Source organism: Ovis canadensis, chromosome 15, assembly GCF_042477335.2.
Source record: "Ovis canadensis isolate MfBH-ARS-UI-01 breed Bighorn chromosome 15, ARS-UI_OviCan_v2, whole genome shotgun sequence".
In the NCBI taxonomy this organism is placed as follows: Eukaryota; Metazoa; Chordata; class Mammalia; order Artiodactyla; family Bovidae; genus Ovis; species Ovis canadensis.
Window position 1 is genome coordinate 60,500,396 of NC_091259.1, and position 27,669 is coordinate 60,528,064.

General features: G+C 39.7%; 1 protein-coding gene across 2 annotated transcripts in view; it reads right to left on the reverse strand.

Moving 5' to 3' along the window:
• C2CD3 (C2 domain containing 3 centriole elongation regulator) overlaps positions 1-27,669 on the reverse strand; it is a 121,398-nt gene that overhangs the window by 52,535 nt on the left and 41,194 nt on the right. For both annotated transcript variants that reach the window (XR_011249155.1, XM_069553014.1), the window contains exons 12-22: positions 26,698-26,816; positions 22,167-22,289; positions 17,366-17,860; positions 15,559-15,710; positions 13,274-13,520; positions 11,453-11,633; positions 9,789-9,972; positions 8,846-9,018; positions 7,086-7,209; positions 1,617-1,885; positions 1,071-1,160 (exon numbers count right to left, since the gene is read on the reverse strand). Coding sequence is in view for 1 of the 2 variants with exons in the window: in XM_069553014.1 (XP_069409115.1) it covers positions 1,071-1,160; positions 1,617-1,885; positions 7,086-7,209; positions 8,846-9,018; positions 9,789-9,972; positions 11,453-11,633; positions 13,274-13,520; positions 15,559-15,710; positions 17,366-17,860; positions 22,167-22,289; positions 26,698-26,816 (2,157 nt within the window). In the remaining variant the exon portion in view is untranslated. The remainder of the gene's footprint in view (positions 1-1,070; positions 1,161-1,616; positions 1,886-7,085; positions 7,210-8,845; positions 9,019-9,788; positions 9,973-11,452; positions 11,634-13,273; positions 13,521-15,558; positions 15,711-17,365; positions 17,861-22,166; positions 22,290-26,697; positions 26,817-27,669) is intronic.

The window sequence follows — 27,669 nt, forward strand, 5'->3', positions numbered from 1 at the left end:
AGAGATCTTTTTAAATGTATAACTTCATCAAATGCTTCACTAATCCTGCAATATCCTATTACTTCCATTTTCAGAGATTCCATTTAGAGAGCTGGGAGATGAAGTGACTTGTCCTAGATCACAAAAAGTGACAGACAGAAGTGAGATTTGAATGCTTTATCAAGCTTTAGAGATTCTTTCTGGCAGGCACATAGTATTTGCTTATCGAGTATTGCTCAAATTTCAATTCACAGTTAAAACTGGGAGATGTGTGCTAAATTTTGGAAAATAGATCATATAATCCTAGGGAGGAAGATGGGCAAAAGAAGGAAACTTGATGTTTACTGAGTGCCTACTATGTGTCAGGTACTTTACATATCCTATCTCACTGAGTCCTACCTCATAGACTTGTTACCATTAACAGTCTCCATCTCTAAGTGGGACTCAGAGAGGTCAAGGTCACTGAGCTAGTAAAAAGCAGGATGGGACCAGTATTTCCAGACTGCTGTCTTGGTGGTTGTACTTTCTTTCAGGTCTCTATCTCACAGCCTCATTCCTTCTTCAGTGAGACAGAAGAGTATAGTGAAAAAGAATGGGCAAACCTGAATTTGATTTCCAGGACTCTACTACGTGGCTGTGTTGTTCTGACTAATCACTTAAACTCTGTGAGCCTAAATTTTCTCATCTGTCAAATGAAGACAATCCTAGTATTCCTGACAGTAAGAGTTACCCTGAGGTTCAAATGAGATCTGAGAAAATATTTTACAGAGTGCTATATAATGCAATAGGTATTGCCATATTTATTATAAGTAGTATCATCATCATTCTCTTTCCTGGAGGAAGATGACAGTACACTGTTTTGAGCTTCTTTGCTTTATTAGAAGACTTCTGAAATAACTAGCAAAGGACTTAACAATATTTTTGAGAAAACTTCTGAGGTATCTGGCAGAATTGAGAAGTATGTGCTAAGGTGTCTCCCCCCCTCCCCCCTGCCTACCCAATATCTTGCAAGAGAGCCAAACAAGATGATCTCAAGCAGGGAGGTGAACAGGAAAGGACAGGATCAGAAACTGATAATCCAGGATCCCTACCAGATCTCTTCATCAGCAGATCTTTTGTTGGAATCTTTACTACTCCAAGCAGGTAATCTTTGAATGAGTGGATACTGGTTATATCACTGGCTGTTAAATCAAACAGAAAAAGGGAAATTAGTTGGTGGTCTACTGACTGAAGGGCTTGTGTTACAATATAGCCATATGAGAATCCATTTACACTCAGTGAATTTCAGTGTTGGAAGGTGCATTAGAGATCATCTTGCTCCAGTCAAATCTTGAATGCCTTCTAAATCATTTAAATTAAATCATTAAGTATGTGTATACCCACACTTGAGTAATTTTACTTTGAAAAATTCAGGCATACAGAAAAGTTACAAGAATATTTATGAACTCCTATATATCCTTCACCTAGATTCACTTGCTAACAACTTGACACATTTGCCTTACTTTTCTACATTCTCTTAAACACACTCAATACATATTCTACATATTTTTGCTATACCCTTTAGAAGTAAGTTGGAAGCACTATACCATTCAAAACAGAACTCTTTTTAATTGTGACTGTGAGCCATTTGTCCTCACCTGACTTGGTATCTTCATGATAAACAGCAAAAGTAACTTCTGCAAACTCTAACAGCTCTGCCAGGAAACAGGCTTCTCCACTGCAGTGCTGAGTTACCAAGTTACATGAGAACTCACTGTGATGGGAGAACTCGGGGCAGAAGGAACAGGCCACAGGGTGGGTTTGACGCTGTTCTCCCTTGGGCAGGAAGGACAGATGAGTGGTGACAAAGGCATTGACCCCGACTGTGGCACTAAACTGCAGAGCAGGTTCCTGCTCAGCCAAAGCCCTGTAGGGGAGAAGGGTAGGAATATCAGAAATGAGAAGGATTCAGTATCAGAAATCAGTAGACTGCCTAAGGAATATCACCATTCCCATGAGGCCACCAAGAACGCTCACAGACCATGTGTTTCTTATCTAGGCTTTGGCAGGGCCACAGCGTTTTTTCTTAGTAATAGAGATGTCACAGCATACGTGTGTATGAAGAAGACAATATTCATCTGCCTAATAGAGTGATACTACAAGGACATTCCACTGCCCTGGTCTGGCTTCTTGCCCTTTTTGCTTGAAAGTACAACACAGACCAGATGCAGGACTTAAAAAAAACTGCCTGCCATCTAATCTGACTTTCCCCATGTGTTCCCAGAGAAACTACTGAATTTCGTACCTATTACTCAGTCTCTCTGAGATCTGAGTACTGAAATTCTGAGTCCTTTTCTGTCAATTCAGTTCAGTTCAGTCACTCAGTCGTGTCTGCCTCCTTGCAACCCCACGGACTGCAGCACACCAGGCTTTCCTATCCATCACCAACTCCCGCTTACTCAAACTCATGTCCATTGAGTCGGTGACGCCATCCAACCCTCTCATCCTCTGTTGTTCCCTTCTCCTCCCACCTTCAATCTTTCCCAGCATCAGGGTCTTTTCAAATGAGTCAGCTCTTCGCATCAGGTGGCCAAAGTATTGGAGTTTCCACTTCAACATCAGTCCTTCCAATGAACACCCAGGACTGATCTTCTTTAGGATGGACTGGTTAGATTTCCTTGCAGTCCAAGGGACTCTCACGAGTCTTCTCCAACACCACAGTTCAAAAGCATCAATTCTTCTGCACTCAACTTTGTTTATAGTCCAACTCTCACATCCATACATGACTACTGGAAAAATCATAGCTTTGACAAGACTGACCTTTGTTGGCAAAGTAATGTTTCTGCTTTTTAATTTGTCAGTTACATAGTAACCAATTTATTTAACACTATGTTTATGATTCTGACATGGGCTGGGTCTTACCCAGAACGGGTACTCCATTATACATAAGTTTCATGCCTCCATGGCTTTTGCACATGTTCTTCTCTTTGACTGGAATAATTTTCAGCTTTCTTGGGCATTTTAATCAACTCTTACTCTTCTTTCAAGACTCAGATTATTTTGAAGGGTCCTGAATGCCATGTTGAGCAAGCAGGTTGGACCTTATCCTGTGGACCACCACCCTAGAATGTAGTGAGTACCATCTAGGGGGTTCAGACAGTAAACTATTTGGGCATAGGAAAAAATTTATTAAAATTTCTAGAGTTGTTATTTCATATATTAAAGTTTTACTACTCTTAACAATATATGTATTAGTACAGTAGTACATGAAGATGACTCATATATGAATAAGTATCCATATATTTAGAGAGTATGCTAATTTTTTTTAAATGATAGGAAGGTAGAATTAAAATTAGGAGACCACTGTTACTGACTATGAGAAACCATTAGAAGTTTGACTATATGGTAGAACATGATTAAAAAACCTCCCTGGTATCTCACTAAGATGTTCTTGAGTGGTTACTAGAAAAGTCTATTTGGAGAATTCAGTGAGGAAAAGCATTAATTAGACTGAACATATTATCAGCTACTTTCACGTAAGATCTCACATGGCAGTAATCCCAATAGTTATTTAGTGACCATGAAGTTAAAGGTAAATATTCTGACTCTTAAGTTGTAACAGGGACCAAATTAAGAAGCATTTGCTTCTTTCTTGAATTCATGTCCAAAGTGAGCTAGCTTGTTTCAGGATCATGATCCAGTTATTCTTTTTTTTAAAAAATATATTTGTATTTATTTATTTGGCATGAAGAACTATGGACAGAGGTTCGTGACATTGTACAGGAGGCAGGGATCAAGACATCTCCAAGAAAAAGAAATGAAAAAGGCAAAATGATTGTCTGAGGAGGCCTTACAAATAGCTGTGAAAAGAAGAGAAGTGAAAGGCAAAGGAGAAAAGGAAAGATATAGCCATTTGAATGCAGAGTTCCAAAGCATAGCAAGGAAAGATAAGAAAGCCTTCCTCAGTGATGAATGCAAAGAGATAGAGGAAAACAATAGACTGGGAAAGACTAGAGATCTCTTCAAGAAAATTAGAGATACCAAGGAAACATTTCATGCAAAGATGGGCTCAATAAAGGACAGAAATGGTATGGATCTAACAAAAGCAGAAGATATGAAGAAGAGGTGGCAATAATATACAGAAGAACAATACAAAAACATCTTCATGACCCAGATAATCATGGAGTGATCACTCATCTAGAGCCAGACATTCTGGAATGTGAAGTCAAGTGGGCCTTAGGAATTATCACTACAAACAAAGCTAGTGGAGGTGATGGAATTCCAGTTGAGCTATTTCAAATCCTAAAAGATGATGCTGTGAAAGTGCTGCACTCAATATGCCAGCAAATTTGGAAAACTCAGCAGTGACCACAGGACTGGAAAGGTTCAGTTTTCATTCCAGTCGCAAAGAAAGGCAATGTCAAAGAATGTTCAATCTACCACACAACTGCACTCATCTCACACGCTAGCAAAATAATACTCAAAATTCTCCAAGCCAGGCTTCAATAGTACGTGAACCATGAAATTCCAGATGTTCAAGTTGGATTTAGAAAAGGGAGAGGAACCAGAGATCAAATTGCCAACATCCGTTGGATCATGGAAAAGGCAAGAGAGGTCCAGAAAAACATCTATTTCTGCTTTATTGACTACGCCAAAGCCTTTGACTGTGTAGATCACAACAAACTGTGGAAAATTCTGAAAGAGATGGGAACACCAGACTACCTGACCTGCCTCTTGAGAAATCTGTATGCAGGTCAGGAAGCAACAGCTAGAACTGGACATGGAACAACAGACTGGTTCCAAATCAGGAAAGGAGTACATCAAGGCTGTATACTGTCACTCTGCTTATTTAACTTCAGTGCAGAGTACATCATGAGAAACACTGGGCTGGAGGAAGCATAAGCTGGAATCAAGATTGCTAGAAGAAATATCAATAACCTGAGATATGCAGATGACACCACCCTACGGCATAAAGCAAAGAACTAAAAAGCCTCTTGATGCAAGTGAAAGAGGAGAGTGAAAAAGCTGGCTTAAAGCTCAACATTCAGAAATTGAAGATCATGGCATCTGGTCCCATCGCTTCATGGCAAATAGATGGGGAAACAATGGAAACAGTGGCAGACTTTATATTTTTGGGGGCTCCAAAATCACTGCAGATGGTGATTGAAGCCATGAAATTGAAAGATGCTTACTCCTTGGAAGGAAAGTTATGACCAACCTAGACAGTATATTCAAAAGCAGAGACATTCCTTTGCCAACAAAGGTCCATCTAGTCAAAGTTGTGGTTTTTCCAGTAGTCATGTTTGGATGTGAGAGTTGGACTATTAAGAAAGTTGAGCATCAAAGAATTGATGCTTTTAAACTGTGGTGTTGGTGAAGACTCTTGAGAATCATTTGGACTGCAAGGAGATCCAACCAGTCCTTCCTAAAGGAAATCAATCCTGAATATTCATTGGAAGGACTGATGCTGAAGCTGAAACTCCAATACTTTGGCCACCTGATATGAAGAATTGACTCACTGGAAAAGACCCTAATGCTGGGAAAGATTGAAGGTGGGAAGAGAAGGGGATGACAGGGGATGAGATGGTTGGATGGCATCACTGACTCAATGTCCATGAGTTTGAGTAAACTCCAGAAGTTGGCGATGGAACGGGAGGCCTAGAATGCTGTAGTCCATGGGGTCACAGAGTCAGACACCACTGAGTGTCTACACTGAACTGATTTATTTGGCTCTACTGGGTCTTAGTCACGGCATATGGGCCCTTTAGTTGCAGCATATGAACTCTTACTTGCGGTATACAGGATCCAGATCCCTGACCAGGGACTGAACCTGGGCCCCCTGGATCGGAAGCATGGCGTCTTAGCCACTGGACCACCAGGGAAGTCCCAAATTCTCCTTCTTAGCTGAGCACTTGTTATGTGCTGGAACAATGCTCTGTGGTAGGGGTACAGAGAAGAGTTCAGGCAGTGTGTGCATGCAGAGGAATGCACAGCCTAGTGGAGGAAAACTCATGTCTGCAAGTAGTGGAAACAGACTACTATGTGCTGCAACATGGAGCTAGCAGACAAAGGACAGAGCACCAATTCTATCAACATGTAGGGAGAGATGGAGGAAGGCTGCAAAGCCTTGATGAAAACGGAAGTTTGTTTAGAGGACAAAATAAGGAAGAACATCCAAAGTAGAGAGAGGAATGAGCAATGGAGGCAAGCGAAGCCATGCTGTTTATACAAACAGTATTTCAGGCAGAGAAAACAGCAAGGCAGAGGCCCTGAGGGGAAGAAGAGCATGTGTGCAGAAGCAATAAAAACGCCAGTGGCTGGAGTGGAGTGAGCAGAGCAGCAACTTCCAGGAGAGGGCATAAAGATAATGGAGTCAGATCATGGGGGCCTTACAACCATTTAAAAGGCTCTGGTTTTTACTTTAAATGAGATGGAACGGCATTGGTGGGTTTTAAGTAGATGTGTGTCAAGATCTATTTAAGTTTTTATAAGCTCACTGGCTTCTGTACTGACAACAGACTAAAGGGGAATGAGCCAGAAAAACAGAAGGTGGTACTCAGACTGAACATGATACTATAAGAGGATCTGTAATAGTGATTGGTCTTGGCATGGTGGAGAGCATAGGGTCTGACCTTGGGTTAAGGGGTGAGTAGGGTAGAGGGCTTCCCTAGTGGCTCACATGGTAATCTGCCTACAACGGGGGAGGTCTGGGTTCAGTCCCCAGGTCAGGAGGATCTCCTGCAGAAGGGAACAGCAACCCACTCCAGTATTCTTGCCTGGAGAGTCCCATGGACAGAGGAGCCTGGTGGGCTACAGTCTTTGGGGTTATAAAGAGCCGGGCATGACTTATGAGACTCAACATCAGCAGCAACAGGGTAGACGATAAACTGCTAGACAAGGTCAAGGAACTAAGTTGCTAATAACAGCTAAAATAGCAATATCTGCAAGTGATTTATTCACTTATATTCCTATGTGCTTTCTTAAGAGAAAAAGAAAAGAGCAGAATTGTGGTTAATAAACTGAAGATTGTACCCAAGGAAGTTTTATGTTATCTGAGCATCACAAATTCTGTGGACTGCAGTGGAGAAAGGTTTGGTTTGAGAACTGCTTTTCTAAGGTGAACTTACTTGGCTGCTGCTTGTAAACCACAGGCTCTGATAATCTGGACTGAGATGGAGACAGTTCGGGCAGCGAGAACTCCCTCTGCTGTCCTTGGAGTACGCCTGTACCTTAGGCCCACATCCAGTAAACCTGAAGAATGAGGGTGAAAGGAAAAATCAAATGGTTGGTTGAAATAATCTGTTCTACCAAATCCTAAATCCTAGTCAGGAAGGAAGGAAGAGGTTAAACACTATAATCCTAATGAACAGTAAGGGGCCTCAGCAGTGAAACAATCTGTCTATGGTCAGAATCACATTATATTTTTGTACTTTAGGATTAATAAAGCAGAATAGAAGTCACAATTTTCACTTTATATCTATGAAAACTATGGCTCAGAGATTCAACTGCTTGTAAAAATCACATAACTAACAGAGGCAGAACGTAATCCCAATTATTTTTATAGAATCGAGATGGACTCTAACCTTTGTTTTCTACAATCTTTAAAAGGTTTTCACACTCACACATTTCTATCACCCTCCTACTACCACCACCTGAAACACCTTCACATGCCATCTTTTAATAAGAATTCTCCTGGACTTCCCTGGTATTCCAGTGGTTGGGAATCTACTTGTCAATGCAGGGGACATGAGTTTGATCCCTGGTCCAGGAAGATTTCATGTGCTGCAGGGCAACTAAGCCCAAGTACTATAACCACTGAGCCCATGTGCCCTAGAGCCTATGCTCTGCAACAAGAGGGCCCACATACCTTAACAAAGAGTAGCCCCCACTTGCTGAAACTAGAGAAGAAGTCCACATAGTAATGAAGACCCAGTACAGCCAAAAATAAAAATAAACATTGTTTTTAAATTACTTATTTTTGATTGCACTGGTCTCAGCTGCTGCATGTGGACTTTCTCTAGTGGTAGAGAGTGGGGGCTCCTCTTAGTTACGGTATGCACGCTTCTCATTGCGGAGGCTTCCCTTGTTGCAGAGCACAGGCTCTAGGTTCACAGGCTTCAGTAGTTGCAGCAGGTGGGCTCAGCAGTCTCGGCTCTTGGGCTCTACTTGCTCTACAGCATGTGGAATCTTCCTGGACTAGGGATCAAACCCATATTCCCTGCACTGGCAGGTGGATTCTTATCGCTTGTGCCACCAGAGAAGTCCCCAGGGAAAGCTTTAAGGAACAGAACAAGCTGATCAGTGAGGGTAAGGAGGAACAACTCAATCTAACAAGATAAAGCCTTTGTTTAGGCAGATACTCTCCAGTAAGAGGGAAGAGTAACTTGATTTATGAGGCTCATTCTAGTTATTCATGATGTATTAGAAGGATAGGTCATCTTGCTGGAACCATTAGGATAGAATCCAAAACTCCAATTCTAACTAATCCCTTCTAACTTTAAATCCTGACTCTCTCTTCCCTCACAGTGAATTTCCACTTCATGCCATTTTCTTCCAATCCTACATCATGTTGCCTTAGAATAATAATTTTCTGAGTATACCTACATAATACTTGGGATTTGTGTCTTGAGGGCTTGTCAAATGCTACTGAAGTTAAAGGTGAGATAAGCAACATTTATGTACACAATCTACATAACTATGAATTTTCTAAAATTATATTCAAAATTTGCAGTATGTATTCTATTCACTTTCTAAGAGAAGGTACCTCAGTTTTTATCAAATTCTGAAAAGGTAAGTACCACAAAATGTGAAGAATCACTAATTTAGAGGGAAAAGGGATACTCACATATCCTACCTTTGAAAGCGAAAGGTAAACATCTTCAATTACCTGATGACTGGTTCCTCAGTTCTTTCCTATTCTCAAGCCTGGGGGTTAAAGGGAGATTAAAGGTCTGTATGCCCCCATCCTCACGGTGCTGCATGGTTACCAAGGCACAGATCCTCGATAATGGCAAGGTTCCTTTGGCGACCATCTGGTCTCTCACATTAGGATAATAGTATCTGTAAGCCACAAAAGCACAAGCTGTCGTCAGCTCAAAGAATTAGGTGGACGAATGATTCAGTTTCAGGGATAAGCTTTCAGTATCCAGTTTTCTTTGGAGCCCGACTGTTCTGTATTTGTGGTATGCAGCTGTGGTTGTGTCTGGCTGGATTTACTGCCCATAACCTGCAGGAGGAACCCCATAAATTATACTCTGTGTTCAAGACAAAGCCCAGCTTCTCACAGGTTTTCGGCTGAGGACTCAGCATCTGGCTTTGCCCTTTGGGAGTAGCCGCTCCTGACAACATCCATCCTGCAGCACAAGTGGTTCTGTGCCATGAGTGGGATTATTATTTCACAAAGGCTAGTCTTCTGGTGGTGGGAAGAACAGATTACAAGAAATGAGTCTAGAAGTGAAGAGACCAGTTAGGAGGGTATTACAGTAATTGAGGCATGATATAGCAAGGGCCTGAATAACGTAAGGCAAAAAGAGAAGCAGAAGAAAGGTGACTAATACATGTTAAGTGACAGTAGGAGATAAAAATGAAAACCTCTCTTCCAAATGTAAGTAGTGGTTAGAAGCAAGAGATACAAAGTGCTCCCAAAAGCCTAATAATTTAACAGATTATGATAAAAGCTGGATAAGAGTCACTACCAAAATCCTAAATAATATTAAACAGGGCAGAAGGGGTCACTTTGCTTACAGTTCAACCAGGGCTAATTAACGGAAGGATGCTCTATGACTGTGCACTTCTTTCCCAGGCACAGGGATGGATTATCCATACTGTACCTGCACCAGATTTCAAACTGGACTCCACCTCCAGGGACAAGCCCATGTGCAGAGAAGGCGCTAAGCAGGAGCCTTTGCACTGGAACCTCAGCTGGCAACAGGAGAGTGTGATGGTGTCCACTGTTAAAGACGGGGTCTGGAACACAGAGTGTGGCTGCAGATCTAAAAGGCTTCAGGGTGATTCCTTTGGAAAAGAAAAGAAGTTCAGAAAAATTCAACACATCATTAAGTGCCTTAAATATAATAAGAGAGAATGTTAATATCCAGTATTATTCAATTGTATCCTCATAATAGACTGTAGCCCCCCAGGCTTCTTTGTCCACGGAATTCTCCAGCCAAGAATACTGGAGTGGGTAGCCATTCCCTTCTCCAGGGGAAAAGAAAGCAGGTATTTCTCCTGTTACACAGATGAGGATATGGCTACCTTGAAGTTACACAGTCAATCCAAAGGTCTTAGAGCTAGTACGTCATAGACTTGGAACCAGAAACTGTATCTTCTGACTGCATTACTCCTACCAAGGTCCACTTCCTTAGTAGCTATGGTCGCCTAAGGTGCCACGATAATACAGAAGAAATTCCTTTGTTGGTGGACAGTGTGTGAGGGCTCCAGCACTTTATTTTCTTTACTTTCTTACCAACACTTATTAATCTATTTAAAAAATATATATATAGCCATCTCAGCGAGTATGAAGTGGTACCTTGCTATTGTTTTGATCTTTATCTCCCAAGTGACTAATCATTTTAACCATCTTTTCATGTGCTTATTAGCCACTTCTATATAGAGTGTCTATTCAGATCCTTTCCCCGTTTTTAAACTGGGTTGTCTTTTTATTACTGATTTGTTAAGAGTGCTTTATATATCCTGGGTACAAGTCCATTATTTGAACCTCAAAACCAATCCTGGCAGCACTTAAGGACATGCTCAGAATGACAGAAAATTTGAGTCACCCAACTTGCTCATTCCCAGCTGCAATCAAACAAGGCGACACTTCTGTCCTCTTGTTCGAGCTCTCAGAGATGACCCAAGGATAGAGATAGTAAGGGACAGTACAATGTACTGCAGGAACTCGACATTAAGGCCAGTTGGACAGGGTTTAAATGCCAACCTTGGGACTTGTTAGTGGGGTGGCCGTAGTCACTAACACTCTGAACCTTGCTTTCTCTTCTATAAAATAAAGACACTAGAATCTACCAGGGTAAGTTGCTTTAGGATTTAAGATTATGATCTACGTGAGATATATATGTATATATTTCCCCTAGTAACAATGGTTCAGTATTCTCTCTTAATTTAGCACTCTTGATGACCTTATAGAATATAATTATGATGGATAATAAGAATTGACTATATGTTAATAGATAAGAGTGAAGAGGCTTGTAAATGATGTTAAATGAGACAAAATGTAAATCATTGATGGATTTAGGTAAAGGGTATACAGGAATACTTTGTACTATTTTTGAAACTTTTCCATAAATTTGAAATCAAATCAAAATAAAATGTTATGAAAAACAATTTAAGAAAAGCAAAAACTCAGGGTATCTCCTGCATTGCTCAGCTAAGACTAGAAATACTGAGGAACACAAGACTCACTCAGGAAGAAAAATCTCTAAGTATATTCAATAAAAGAGCCACAGAAGACTAAGAAGGCCTAATCTCCCAAACCTACCATTTTCAAGGAACTCAGGTCCTTTCAGCACATTGGACTGTGAGTCTTGAACTGGAAAGTAGTACTGGACATAACAATCTGCTTCTCCCCAGACTGTGGCCTGAAGAGGGGCGAGCCCTTTAACCTTGTCTACAAGGAGTTCAAAGTGGTGCTCCATCAATCCATTTCCATGGTCCCCTGCCTATGAAACGAAACAGAGATGCTGGTGAGCTTTAAAGAGTAATGTGTATAGAGTGTTCATGCTTATTATCTTATAGTCTGAGAAGAGATGAAGAAATAAGCAGATAGTTAATATTCATTGTGCATAAATCTCACAACTGCTCACTGTAATCAGATCAGGGAGCATTTACTCTAGACTGTGAGACTTGGGTCAACATTAGGAAATCCATAAATGTAATCCAATGCACTAATAGAGGAAGGAAAAAAGTGACTACCTCAATAAAGGCTGAAAAGGTATTTGATAAAATTTAATCAGATGTTTCTGATTCTTTGTATGCTAAGAATAGAAAGCTATTTCCTTAACAAGATAAAGAACACATATTTGAAGCAGCTAAGTATCCGGTCCCATCACTTCATGGGAAATAGATGGGGAAACAGTGGAAACAGTGTCAGACTTTATTTTTGGGGGCTCCAAAATCACTGCAGATGGTGACTGCAGCCATGAAATTAAAAGACACTTACTCCTTGGAAGAAAAGTTATGACCAACCTAGACAGCATATTCAAAAGCAGAGACATTACTTTGCCGACTAAGGTCCGTCTAGTCAAGGCTATGGTTTTTCCTGTGGTCATGTATGGATGTGAGAGTTGGACTGTGAAGAAGGCTGAGCGCCGAAGAATTGATGCTTCTGAACTGTGGTGTTGGAGAAGACTCTTGAGAGTCCCTTGGACTGCAAGGAGATCCAACCAGTCCATTCTGAAGATCAGCCCTGGGATTTCTTTGGAAGGAATGACGCTAAAGCTGAAACTCCAGTACTTTGGCCACCTCATGCGAAGAGCTGACTCACTGGAAAAGACTCTGATGCTGGGAGGGATTGGGGGCAGGAGGAGAAGGGGATGACAGAGGATGAGATGGCTGGATGGCATCACTGACTTGATGGACGTTGAGTCTGAGTGAACTCCAGGAGTTGGTGATGGACAGGGAGGCCTGGTGTGCTGTGATTCATGGGGTCGCAAAGAGTCGGACATGACTGAGCGACTGAACTGAAATGAATAGATATTTTCCTAATAGTTCTTTCTCTGCTAGAGGCAATCAATTTGTCATTTAGATTCAGATTTAAAAATATAACATACAGTGGAGACTAAGATTTGACTATTCTAGTAAAGACATCAAATGTAAGATACAGGAGGACCTGATATAGTGGACTTAAGAGTCAAGAAGACCTGCTGAACAGCAATTCTCCCATTCTCAGCTACGTGACCCTGGATGAGTAACATAAACTCTAATTATATTTCATTACTTAAAAAAGAGAATGACAATGACCTACCTCATGTATAAGGGAATAAACACAATGAAGTATGTCAATGTGCTTTCTTAACAACTGTACAGAACAAATTCCTTTTAAGTTATAAGTAGAAAAGTTAAGAATGTCACTTGAAAACTGCAACATGGTTTTGGTCAAGAAATAGAATATTTTGCTGGTTTACATTTAGGATCACTCTTCACCCCATCCCCATTTTCTCCCCCAGATTACCTTCTTTTTTTCACTGAGACTATTTTTTTTTAGGGCAGATTTAGGTTCACTTCAATTATTAAAGCATCACTTTATAATCCTTAAAATAAGATTATGTTTTTTGTAAACAATCAAGTGTTTGGTCACTACCATAGCAACAGATGCTACAGACGGCTGGTCCAGGAAATGGGCTGGCCTGGGGTTGAAGGGAGTAAGTGTTCCTTCTTCATTCCTTAATCTTTGTAGTGCTATTATCTGATCTGAAGAGCCCATAGCTAAAAAGACCCGAAGACTCCCATTTTGGTGGCCTGAGAACACGTCAATCACAGGCATGTAGCTGTCGACAGCAACAACTGGATACCGAGCATCAAGCAGCAGGCGAGAAACCTTGGGATCTCTAAAGAGAGAGAAATTGTGCATGAGCAAACAACAATCATCAATCATGTCATAGAGTTGCTCCATTTCTTATTTGTTTTCTCAGTTTGTTAAAAACAGAGCTACAAATAGAAAAGTAATGGTGGTTTGAAAAAATAGGATTCTACCCGTAATCCATCAAGTAAAAATGACAGGCAGATAAGTTCCAAATGCAGCAATCTGAGGGGGAGGTGATGTGTCTAACTTATCTCTGCATCATCATGGCCCCAAGGGTTGCTAAAGAGCATATTTTAGAGGTAGGCAGTGTGGCCAACTAGAAAAAGCATATAAATTTTGGAGTCCAGCAGATAAGTTTTGAGTAATATTACAAATAATATCTGCTAATTACTGAGTACTTACTATGTCATAAGGACTTTAGTTTCTTCAATCTTTCTAACATGGCAAAGGTTGCTATTCTTCACTATTCACATATGAGAAAAAAGTCTAAATGCTCTTCATTACCATGCTGAATCTAACATCTGCCTCTTACTTACTGTATGACTAAGTAATCAGTATAACTTTTGAAAGTGTTTCCACCTCTGTAAACTGTAGGTAAGAAAACCTACATCAAAGGGCTGTTGTTAGGACTAAACTGAGATAACCGATATAAAATGCCAACATGGTAAGTGCTTAGTAATTGATAGCTATTACTGTTCTACACACTCAGCAATGAAATGAAAGGGGTCTAAGGAAATGAAAAACAAAGGGGAATATCAGACCAGTCTAACACCACAACAAAAAAGGGGAAAAAGCCAAACGCCTACAGCTGACAACAACATCCATGATTCCAGCAGAACTCCTTAGGCTGACCAGGCTTCCCACTGTTACCATCATGTAAGTACTAAACTGTTCACTAGAGGCTTATTCCTTTATTTTCTCACTGGATCCTCATAATTGCTCCAAGAAGGAGGTAGGATATCTCTGATTACCCTCATTTTACAGATGATAAAAAGAAAGCCAGAGAGGCTGACGAGCTTCCCGGGTGGCTTAGATGGTAAAGCGTCTGTCTACAAAGCGGGACACCCAGGTTCAATCCCTGGGTCGGGAAGATCTCCTGGAGAAGGAAATGGCAACCCATTCCAGTATTCTTGCCTGGAAAATCCCATGGATGGAGGAACCTGGTAGGCCACAGTCTATGGGGTCACAAAGAGTTGGACACGACTGAGCGACTTCACACACACAGAGAGGCTGACATCTCCAAGTTAAATGATAAGCTTCCTCATTTGTAAAATGGGGATAATGATAATATTTCCTGGAGTTATAGAAAGGCTCCTGTCAGACACTGCCCACAATAGTGCTCTTTGCAAAGTGCAAGGTGCAGCATTTAAAACACAGAACCATGAAAAGGTGGTTAGGAAAGAGTTCAGTTCTAGAATAACTAAAAATCAGTACCTTGAAACAAAAACTGAACAGTTTGTACTGAGGATGGAAATGATTTTCAGATAAATCAATATCCCATCTAACTCTGAATAGTGATAAATGAGGTACAGCAATCAAATCTGAAGGTCTAAAAGACAATGCTCAGTATAGAAATCTTACAAATGGTTGATGTGAACAATACTAACTAAAGTTTGTGACAGAGATAAACCACCAGTTCTGTGAGGTGATAAACTTTGGCAACTGAGCTTCTTGGTGAGGGGAGTGGACTAGAGAGCCAGATTCTCTGGGTTCTAATCCTGGTTCCACTACTTTAATACATATTACAAATTAATATTTAACTTTCCTGTGCCTCTGTTACCTCATTTGTAAACGGGAAATAAAATTTACCTGCCTCAGAGGATTGTTGTGAGGATTAAAGGACTTGATGTATGTAAGGTTCTTAGCATAGGGCCTGAAACATGGAAAGCAGTATCTGTATGATTGCTATAACCTAGGAGAAAGAGCAGCAAATGTAGTGAAATTGAGAAAAGTCCTCCAAGGAATTATTGGGCTGGATATGTTTGCAAACTGCAAATACTCCTATTCAAGTTCATACAAAGTTAAAAATGTAAAAAAAGAATACTTCAAAAGGTCCTATTTACTTGAATGACATGTAAAACTGATGCAGGGGGAGTTTCACCAGCCCGAGAAGCTTGTCCTGTCCTGGGCTCCGCACCTTGTTCCAAGTTTCAATTATCATCACATTGTTCTTAAGCCTTTCCAGACATTTGGAAGACAGAGAGACAGGAATCACCTGGGGAGAGAGACAACCAAAAAACAAAACCAAACCCCACATCTGAGACAAAGTATTAACTTATACTTTTATTTAACAAGCATTTACTAAAAGCCTATTTGCTATGCACAGTGGTAGGAGCTGAAGACATCAAAATAAAACCCACTCTGTATCCTCAGTCTCAAGCCATAGCCTTGTTTAGAGACAAACACATAAAGGCCAAATTCATAAAGGCATGAATTCTCTGATGACAAAGCTCATCTAGACAGGGCTTCTGGGGCACAGGTGGGAAAAGAGGATGTTTAGAAAACTGCAAGTAGTTGAACACAGCTGGAGTATCCAGCGTGCAGAGAAGGGGACACTGGAGAAGTACAGGCAGGGTCTTATAGTCCAAATTAGGATCCGAATTCTAGCCTGAAGGCTATGCGGAATCACTGAAATGTTTTAAGCAGGGGAGTAAAATATTCAGGTTAGTGTTTTAGAAAGATCATTACCGTTGGTACACAGAAGAAGGAATGGACAGCGAGAGACAAACAGGTAGGACAGTCGGCGAGCTATCTGGAACAGGATTGAGGGCTTGAATGAAAGCAGTGGCAATGGAGTAGAGGTAAGACAATTTATTCCAGAGATAACTAAGTTTGTAGCATCTACTGGATTTGGTAAGTTTACGTAAAGAAAGACTCAAAGTCAACTTCTAGGTTCTGCTTGGGTTTCTCAGTGAATTATAATATGAATTAGGGCAGATAGGAGGAAGAGGAACAGATTTGGGAGGAATAATAAATTCAGATTTGAATACATCTGAATTAATTTTCCATTTACACAACTTTATTGAATACCTGCAATTTGCCAGAGGACATGTTAGGTACCAAGAGGAAAGGGCTTGAGAGATTTAGGTGGTGATGACCAGAAGGCAGCTAGACACAGAGATCTGGAACCAGAAGGAAATGCCTGGCCTACAAAGAAGTGTGGATCTGGAAGTCATCTTCACACACATGAAGCTATGGGAGTAGATGAGGTGACTATGGGGAAAAGAGGGTTGGTCTGGAGAATGCTAAGCATAAAGTAATGAACAGGGATACTAACAATTAGAAGTAGGAGACACGGAGAAGTGCTGGGGTCACAGTCCTTTTCCTAGGGTTCCTACTAGCTCAACGACTGGAGAAGAACAGCTGTTGAGTCAGAAGGAAAATGAGAGGAGAGAACCACAAAAATCAAGGGAGGAAAGAATTTAAGCAATAGCAACAAAATCTATTGAGAAATCAACTAAGATGACTATTTAAATCAGCGGAGGAATAAATGAGTCTAAGGAAAAATAAATGAGAGACTGGAAACAGAAAAGAAAAAAGTTTAACTGATCTAAGTCCTAGAGGAAACAGAAAGAAATAGAACTCAGAATTCAGGCAAAAGAAATAGCAGGAAACCATATAAACAGAACAGAAAGAAAGAAAGACACAAAATGTTTCAAAATGTTGGCAATGTCTTTTCTTCCTCCTATCCAATAGTGGGATTGGATCTGCATACCAGATGATGATAAAAGTGCCCATCCCCTCCAAGTCTGAACATTCTCTGTTTCCTTTACAGTGTATTTGTGATCTGGGAAACATACTTCTCTTCCCTCCCCAACTCCCATCTTCATCCTTAATGCATATGGAACATTAAGACATGTACAAAGTTACCTGAGAAAAGTTAAAGACTGGTTTTGTTGTGCCCCATGCAATGACAGATCTGGTGACTTCTTCTGTGCTGAAGAGTTTGCAATTTAAATAAACATTGCTTGATGGTTGTTTCTCAGATTCTCCAGTAACGAAATCTTTTCCATCTGGCACCATCAATAGCACATGCAAGAGCAAAGCACTCTCTTCTGTTGACCCATTCATCTCATTTACCAAATCATGAGAGGCCGGCGCTGCCATGAAGGTTGAAGAATTTGGTATAAAAGGGCTAGGTGACTTTGGGGTAGGGAGCATCAGATTCTGCATTTTCTTTACAGTTTCTTCATAAGTTTGATTTAGGGTCTGTGGATTTTTGGTACAAGTAACATCTCGAACAGTTTCTGGCAGTGTCTTATCTGGATTTGTAAGAGCACTAAGTGGGGTGTGTTGGGTGTTGCTATTCAACTCTGTATTGACACCAGTGAAATCCTTGTTATCTAAAACAAGCTCCACAGTTACCTAGAAAACATAAAAGGAAGAAAGTTAATAGGGATATCTTCTAGAATCGGAATCAGAATTTTGGAGCTAGAAGCAGCATCAGATTGTTAGGATATAAATTAATTCATACTCAAATATCACAACAGTAGGAACACTAATAGACTGCCTTACCTTACCAGGATTAAGAAAAGCAGATAATTCATCAATAACACAAGATGAGCCTACAGCATCATCTTGTGCCAGAAAATAGGGAAATGCTCAGAAAAGAATGGAGACATACTGTAAGGACAGAATTCAGTTGAAGGGGCTCCCATTGGACAAAAATATGGGACAATTTGAGTTTCAAAATGAATAATAATAGTAGTGGGTTATAAGCTTTTGAATAATGTCAGAATCCATGAGTCCATATGACTATCAACAAATAAGGGAGAAGGGACAACTCTTCTGTATAGAATGCCAATTAATAAATGCACAGGGTGGGGGGAGTTAATGGTGAAGTTAGAAAATCACATCCTTTCAGTTATCACAGTAATAAGTCATTCAGATAAACCCCAAATGGAGGACACTGTACAAAGTAACTGGCTTTACTTTTTTTTTAACACAATTAAGATTTATACAATTTTCACATAACAGTAGGATACAAATTCTCTTCAAGTTCCCATAGACTATAAATTAGGAGACACTGGAACATATCCAGGGACATAAAACAAGGTGCAAGAATGTCATGGTTTAAAGGTACTGAAATCAAACAGAGTCTGTTCTCTTAGCACTGTGGAATTATATTAGAAATCAATATTAAAAGATATCTGAGAATAATCCACATATTTTCAAGTGTAATGTGACATTTACCAAGAGAGATCTTTGACTTAGGCATCAAAAGTCTCATCAAAGGTAATGAAGTATCTTTATTATTGGAAAAAAAAACCCCAAAAACTTTTCAGAGAGTGATTGCAGAAAAGAAAGCATTTAAATGAGAAATTAATAATAAAATGATAAATTATTATTAACAATACTTTAAACAAAAGCCCATGTATTTGGAAATGAAATGTCCACTTTTAAATGCTCTAACAAGCCATAACAAGGAAAATGAGATGGCCTTACTTTCAGAAACAGTACAGTACTGAAAGACAAAGAAGGGCAGCACAACTGTTCCAGACGAAAGGAGATGAGAGAGATACAACATTTAAATGCAACAGAGCTTTGGTTCTTGAGTCTGAAATACAAACCCAAGTAGTATTTCTAACACAGTTTCACTTATTAATGACTGTTAATGGCCTATAATCAAACCCTCCCTATTTGCTATGCAAATAAGACCATTATGTAAATTGAGGTTAATTAATTGTTTAAAGGTTCTTCCCTTCTTCAGAATCAGCTACCCTATTATCTTATGTTTCATGTAAGACATGCAAGCTCTCTTACTTATCATATGAATAAAGGTAATAAGCAAAATTTAATTCATTATAAATAAATAAATGTAACAGATGATCCTGGACTGGAAAAAATGCTACAAAGGGAAGTATTGGTACAGTTGGTGAAATCGGAGTATGACCTATAGATACAGTTTTGCTGTTCAACTGATCTTCATCACTGTACAGCATTATGTATGATGCTGCCATTGTTATTAGGAAGTGAAGTGAAGGTCGCTCAGCTGTGTCTGACTCCTTACAACTCCATGGACTATATATACAGTCCATAGAATTCTCTAGCCCAGAATACCGGAGTGGGTAGCCATTCCCTTCTCCAAGGGATCTTCCCAACCCAGGGATCCAACCCAGGGGATCTTACTGCAGGAGGATTCTTTACCAGCTGAGCCACCAGGGAAACCCAAGAATAACAATTTTCCTAATTGTTATGAGGAAAAACAACACAGAATTCAAGGAGAAAGGTTTAATGTCTGTAACATAGTCTAGAAATTGTATATGTGTACAGAAACAGAGACTGGGGAAGGAGACAAAAAAAGAGAGAGAAGAGGTGGATAATTATAAAGCAAATATGAAGAATAATTGCTGAGTTCAGGTAATAAGGGTATATGAATTCCCTGTACTATTTTTTGCAATTTTTGTCTAAGTTTGAAGTTATTTTTCAAAGTTTAAAAATGTTAAAAAATAAAAAAGGATGTGGGATAAATGCTGAATGAAAATGGTCACTATTTTATGAGACTGAATTACTAGAGATAATGGGGACTTGTACCTTTTATTTGAAATCCACAGCAAAACTCTTTTGCTCTATTGAATACAGACTGCAATCTATCTAGAACAGTACTTCTCTCAACAAAGAGAAACAAGTTCTAGTCCATCAATTCTATTTATTACTCCTTTCTGATTACAAACCTTAGAGTCCAGAATGGACTAGGAAAGCAAAAAAAATTAGACTTTGGTAGGGGAAGAATAATGTGATATTAATTTTCTTCAATGATAAGCGAAACAAGTCTCTAAACGGTATTTATTACTAAGAAGGCCAGAAAGAGGTCAGAGAGGGCTTCCAAGGAGAAGAAGCACAAAAATCAAGAACAAAAGCAAGAATGCATAAACCAGCATGAACACCTTGGCAATTCTTTACATAGTTTGACATGGCTATTAGTAGGGAAGCTGCAAGAGAGATAGCTGCAGTGGTCTGGGGTCATAAGATGGGCCCTTTTATCCTTTGGGTCATAAGGAGTCATGGAAATGTTTTAAGCATGGCTGTGATGATTTCAAAAGCCCACCAGGACAATAGGACAGAGCTATACTGAAGCCACACGTTCAAATTCTTCCACCTAATGGGAATGTAAATTGGTGTAGCCACTGTGGAAAACTGTATGAAGGTGACTCAAAAAACTAAAAACAGAACTATCATATGATCCAGCAATTTCCCTCACGGATACACAAATGAAAGAAACAAAAACACTAATTTGAAAAAATACACCCACCTCAATGATACAAGCATTATTTACAATTACCAAGATACGGATGAAGCCTAAGTATCCAACACAGATGAATGAATAATGAAGATGTTGTATATACAATGGAATACTACTCAATCATAAAAAAGAACAAAAATCTTGCCATTTGCAAAAACATGGGTGGTCCTGGAGGGTATTATGCTAAGGGAAATAAGTCAGACAGAGAAAGAGAAATACTGTATCATTTATATGTGGACTCTAAAAACACAACAAACTTGTGAATATAACCAAAAAAAAAAAACAAACTCACAGATGCAGAGAACAAATTAATGGTGGGGAAAGAGATGGGGCAAGAACAAAACAGAGGCAGCAGATTAAGAGGCACAAACTATTATGTACAATGTAAAATAAGCAGCAAGGATATATTGTGCAGTTCAGGGAATATAGTCAATATTTTACAGTAACTATAAATGGAATATAACTTTTAAAAAGCATGAATCACTATACTGTACACCCATAACTTATATTGCACATCAACTATATTTCAATTAAAGAAATGATTAGGGTAAGCTCTAAAAAAACTTCTTTCACCTAAGAAACTGATGCTTCTGAATAAAAGGAAAGAACTCTCGCTCTGATGAATCACATTCAGCATCCAGGCACAAACTCAGTCACTTCTCTCCTTGTTCACTGCCACTTCTCTAATCCTAACCATCAATCATTTCTTCTCTGGATGCAATCGATTCACTATTTTCCCTCCTGTACCCTACAATATTCTCCACAGGGCCATCTTTTAAAATGTAAATCAGGTATTACTTTCATGTTTGTTTCAATGTTCTTCTTGGCTCTTAGGATAAAATTAAGACCTTTACTCTTACTACAAAGCTCTGAACAATATGACTCCTGCCTGTCTAGCCAATCTCCCATTTGGATCACTGTCCTGTGGCAACATTCTGTCCCCTGATGAAGTCAGCCCATTCTCACTTTAGGGTCTTCGCATGTGCCATTCTTTTCTCTGGAATGATCTTCCTCGTGCGTTTAACTTGGTGGTCTCTTCCTCTCATTCTTCAATTACCACCTAAATGTCACCTTCTTGGAGACATCTTTCCATCTCCTATTTCCTCCCAGGTACTTACAATCATATGTGTGTGCATGCTAAGTTGCTTCAGTTGTGTTCGACTCTTTGCAACCCCGTGGACTGTGGTCCACCAGGCTCCTCTGTCCATGAGATTCTCCAGGCAAGAATACTGGAGGGGGCTGCCATGCCCTCCTCCAGGGTATCACATAGCACACCCTTTAGCTTCTTCACAGAACTTGTGTTATCCTATTTTAACATAAGCTGCAAAAGTTAAGATGCTGATCTTCTCATTCACTGCTACATTCTCAGGCCAGGCCAGTAACACATGCTCCATAAATGCTTGACTACCTGAATGTGTATCAACCTACCTTGATGGGGCCAAGAGGAGTCTGACCATTCTCCTGTTGTACTGGAAGCTGGTCACTGAAAGAAAGCAGCTCAGACTGAATGACCGTTCGTAAAGGAAGTGATGCAGAACCAATGACTTCTGGCTGAGAAAAGAGGGAAAGAAAAAGTTTAGGTTAAATTAAAGAGGAGCCACAGGGACTAAATAAGACAACATATGATGACTTATAAAGGAATCCATCCTTTATGAAGTCAATCAGTTCAGTTCAGTTCAGTCACTCAGTCATGTCCGACTCTTTGTGACCCCACGAATCGCAGCACGCCAGGCCTCCCTGTCCATCACCAACTCCCAGAGTCCACTCAAACCCATGTCCATTGAGTTGGTGATGCCATCCAACCATCTCATCCTGTGTCATCCCCTTCTCCCTCTGCCCTCAATCTTTCCCAGCATCAGGGTCTTTTCAAATGAGTCAGCTCTTCGCATCAGGTGGCCAAAGTGTTGGAGTTTCAGCTTCGACATCAGTCCTTCCAATGAACATCCAAGACTGATCTCCTTTAGGATGGACTGGTTGGATCCCCTTGTTGTCCAAGGAACTCTCAAGAGTCTTCTCCAACACCACAGTTCAAAAGCATCAATTCTTCGGCACTCAGCTTTCTTTATAGTCCAACTCTCACATCCATACATGACCACTGAAACCACAGCCTTGACTAGACAGACCTTTATTGACCAAGTAATGTCTCTGCTTTTGAATATGCTGTCTAGGTTGGTCATAACTTTACTTCCAAGGAGTAAGTGTCTTTTAATTTCATGGCTGCAGTCACCATCTGCAGTGATTTTGGAGCCCCCCAAAATAAAGTAAGCCACTGTTTTCATTGTTTCCCCACCTATTTGCCATGAAGTGATGGGACCAGATGCCATGATCTTCATTTTCTGAATGTTGAGCTTTTAAGTCAACTTTTTCACTCTCCTCTTTCACTTTCATCAAGAGGTTCTTTAGTTTCTCTTCACTTTCTGCCATAAGGATGGTGTCATCTGCATATCTGAGGTGATTGATATTTCTTCCAGCAATCTTGATTCCAGCTTGTGTTTCTTCCAACCCAGCGTTTCTCATGATGTACTCTGCATATAAGTTAAATAAGCAGGGTGACAATATACAGCCTTGACATACTCCTTTTCCTATTGGGAACCAGTCTGTTGTTCCATGTCCAGTTCTAACTGTTGCTTCCTGACCTGCATATAGGTTTCTCAAGAGGCAGGTCAGGTGGTCTGGTATTCCCATCCCTTGAAGAATTTTCCAGTTTATTGTGGTCCACACAGTCAAAAGCTTTGGCATAGTCAATAAGGCAGAAATAGATGTTTTTCTGGAACTCTCTTGCTTTTTCAATGATCCAGCAGATGTTGGCAATTTGATCTCTGGTTCCTCTGCCTTTTCTAAAACCAGCTTGAACATCTGGAAGTTCACGGTTCATGTATTGCTGAAGCCTGGCTTGGAGAATTATAAGCATTACTAGCATGTGAAATGAGTGCAATTGAGCGGTAGTTTGAGCATTCCTTGGCATTGCCTTTCTTTGGGATTGGGATGAAAACTGACCTTTTCCAGTCCTGTGGCCACTGCTGATTTCCAAACTTGCTGGCATATTGAGTGCAGCACTTTCACAGCATCATCTTTCAGGATTTGAAATAGCTCAACTGGAATCGCATCACCTCCACTAGCTTTTGTAGTGATGCTTCCTAAGGCCCACTTGACTTCACATTCCAGGATATCCGGCTCTAGGTGAGTGATCACACCATGATGATTATCTGGGTTGTGATGATCTTTTTTGTACAGTTCTGTGTATTTTTGCCACCCCTTCTTATTATCTTCTGCTTCTGTTAGGTCCCTACCATTTCTGTCCTTTATTGAGCCCATCTTAGCATGAAATGTTCCCTTAGTATCTCTAATTTTCTTGACGAGATCGCTAAGTCTTTCCCATTCTATCGTCTTCCTCTATTTCTTTGCATTGATTGCTGAGGAAGGCTTTCTTATCTTTCCTTGCTATGGTTTGGAATTCTGCATTCAAATGGGTATATCTTTCCTTTTCTCCTTTGCTTTTCACGTCCCTCCTTTCCACAGCTATTTGTAAGGCCTCTTCGGACAGCCATTTTTCTTTTTTGCATTTCTTTTTCTTGGGGATGGTCTTAATCCCTGTCTCCTGTATAATGTCATGAACCTCCATCCATAGTTCATCAGGCACTCTATCAGATCTAGTCCCTTAAATCTATTTCTCACTTCCACTGTAGAGTCATAAGACATTTGATTTAGGTCATACCTGAATGGTCTAGTGGTTTTCTCCACTTTCTTCAATTTCAGTCTGAATTTGGCAATGAGGAGTTCATGATCTGGGCCACAGTCAGCTCCTGGTCTTGTTTTTGCTGACTGTATAGAGCTTCTCCATCTTTGGCTGCAAAGAATATAATCAATCTGATTTCGGTGTTGACCATCTGGTGATGTCCATGTGTAGTCTTCTCTTGTGTTGTTGGAATAGGGTGTTTGTTATGAACAGTGCGTTCTCTTGGCAGAACTCTATTAGCCTTTGCCCTGCTTCATTCTGTACTCCAAGGCCATATTTGCCTATTACTCCAAGTGTTTCTTGACTTCCTACTTTTGCATTCCAGTCCCCAATAGCTTAATTATTTGGCTGAAGCAGCTCTTAAGTGGTAGCCCATATTCTGCCATTGTGGTCTCCCTTTCGGGTTTCACCACTTCTCCGTGAAAGATCAGAGAGCGTTTCAGGAGTCAGAAAGAAGTTAGGAGATTTTTTTTTCTGTTTTTAAGAGTTAGTTCCTACAAAAAAAGTTTAACTTCAGTCTTAAAAATAAAAAGTGCAATTAAGATGATACAAATGTTTGCCATTAAAACTAGGAAAACTATTAAAAATATACCCAATACTGTCAAGGTTATGGAGAAACAGAGGCTGTCATCTGTCTGAAGTTGGGAATATAAACTGGCAGCATTACTTCTGAAAGGAAATTTAGCAAAAAATATAAAAAGCTTTTAATATTCATATTCTTTGGCCCAGTTACTTCACTTCTGGAAATTTATACTGAAGAAATAACAATACTTGGTAATTTTATATACAATGTATATTTTAAAAGTTACAATGAGAAATGATTAAATGTTCAATAATCAGGGATTATTCATTATACCACATTCCTAGAATGGAATACATAGCTGTTAAATGATTTTTACTAAAATTTGAAATAATATGAACAATTTTTGTTATGTTTATGAGAAATAGGGTATTAAGTTATATACATATAGTAAAACCTCCCATATTTATAAAATTATGTGGAAGAGTAAATATGCATTTTTGAAAAAAATGAATAAAAATGCTTAAGACAATGTTAAATTTAAAAAAGGATAAAAGTTGCATATAAAATTATCCTAATACTGTCAAAGATTTATACATATATTGCATTCATTTGAAGAAGATAAAAATGACATACATAAACATTAACAACAGCTATTTCTTGGTGATGAAATTATAGGTGATTTTTGTGTTTTAAAAATATTTTTCTATTAAAAACATAATTCTTTACAACTAGAAAAAGCTATTAACTACTGATTCAATGCAAATATACTGAAATGCTCCTATTTTGCTGTATTTTCCAAAATGAACCTATATTATTTAAATCCCCTGAAAATACAAACAAAAAGAAAATAAGGTGCATTCTTCATGCTAACCATACCAGAGAGTTCAAATGTTATAAAAACTACTCTTTTAGTTGAAGGAAGTAAAAATTGCTCATAATTATTGATTTTTGTTGTACCAACTGCAAGTGGATTTTATAAAGCTGGAATTAGCTGATAAAACTGCTACCCACAATATATTATTTTGGATATGGGGTGGATATCTTATATATTCTGTCTGAAAAAAGAAAGTAGAGTCTCAGATTAAGGCTACTATTCTGTATCAATCCAAATAGTCAACTCTCCACAGCAGGGAGCACAGCAAAGAGCTTAAGAACTTAGGATCTATAAAGACTTGGAATAGTCCTGGCTTTGTCTTTTATTAGCTTTATTATTCAGGCGATCTTAGACCTAAGTTATTTCACTGAAGATGATGATAAAAGTCGCTCAGTCGTGTCCGACTCTTTGCGACCCCATGGACTATAGATATATAGTCCGTAGAATTCTCCAGGCCAGAATATTGGAGTGGGTAACCTTTCCCTTCTCCAGGGGATCTTCCCAAGCCAGGGATCGAACCCAGGTCTCTCACATTGAAGGCGGATTCTTTACCAGCTGAGCCACAAGGGAAGCCCAAATTGAAGATAACAGGTACCTAATTCAGACTTGTTTTAATGATTAAATTTGATAGTATCCATGCAGAGTCTTTAGCATATCTACCTTATTTAAACAGAAATTTAAAATTATAATAGACAATAATTCATAAGTATTACTATTGTTTGAGACTGGAAAAATTTCTAGTGTAAGATACGAGCGTAATTTTAAGTATGCTCCAAATCCTGATGTGACTAAATGTTAAGACAAAAGTCATAATCACTTGAAGTACCTTTTTCTGTGGGGCTTTCTTTGTGTAAATTTGGAAAGTAAGATTGGAATTCCACCAGTGTTTGATCATTGGGCCACCAAACTGTACTGGAAACACAGATCTCTGCTGGAATTTCACCACTGTAAGAAGAACCAGACACATAAGTACATGTCATACCATCCAACTAGAGCCATTTCATCAATTCATGCCTTGATACCACCCACCTCTCTTTCAAATCTAACTAAAATCTCTTCTAGGAACCCAGTCAGTGTAATTTCCCAGAGTGTTAGGGTTACAGGACTTTGCTCCTCCCACTGTGATGAGTCACTTTGAGCAGTCAGCCGAGAGGCTGAGGAGAGGGAGCCATGGAAGCCCCGGCAGCAGTGCTGGCCCATGTTTCAGGGCCCTATCGGTAGACCAGTGCTCCTTATTTGAGATGCGGGCTTTGTGACCATGATCTTGCGGTGCTCAATGGAAATGCCAAACATTAGTTATGCTCGGAAAGAACTTAAAGAGCAACTGGGTGAAGATATTGATTCTAAAGTGAAGGGAAAGGTCTTTCTCAAAGGAAAGCAGGGTGTTTGCTTTGATATCCCTACTGCATCAGGAACAGAAGTACAGGAAAAGTGGCATGATTCACGGTGCTGGCAGCTTTCTGTGGCCATGGAGCAACCAGAGCTGGAAGGACCATGGGAAGGATATTACAAATTCTGAGGACAGAGGGAAGGCAATTGAGGCTTCAGGGGACAGTGTGAGGCTAACGAGGGTGTCAGGGAACAGCGGAAAAGAAGTAGAAGCTTCAGAGGACAGCGAGCAGGAGGTGGCTACACAAGTAACAGATTCCAAAACAAAGCCAGAAGCAGAGTTTTAATAAAGCATTCAGACAGTACTTGGAAGTAGAGGATTTATTTGGCAAAAACAGAACAATGTTCAGCAACATGGAACTGAATATTATTTTTCATACAAAGTTAAGAGCAATTGTATTTCCTTCCT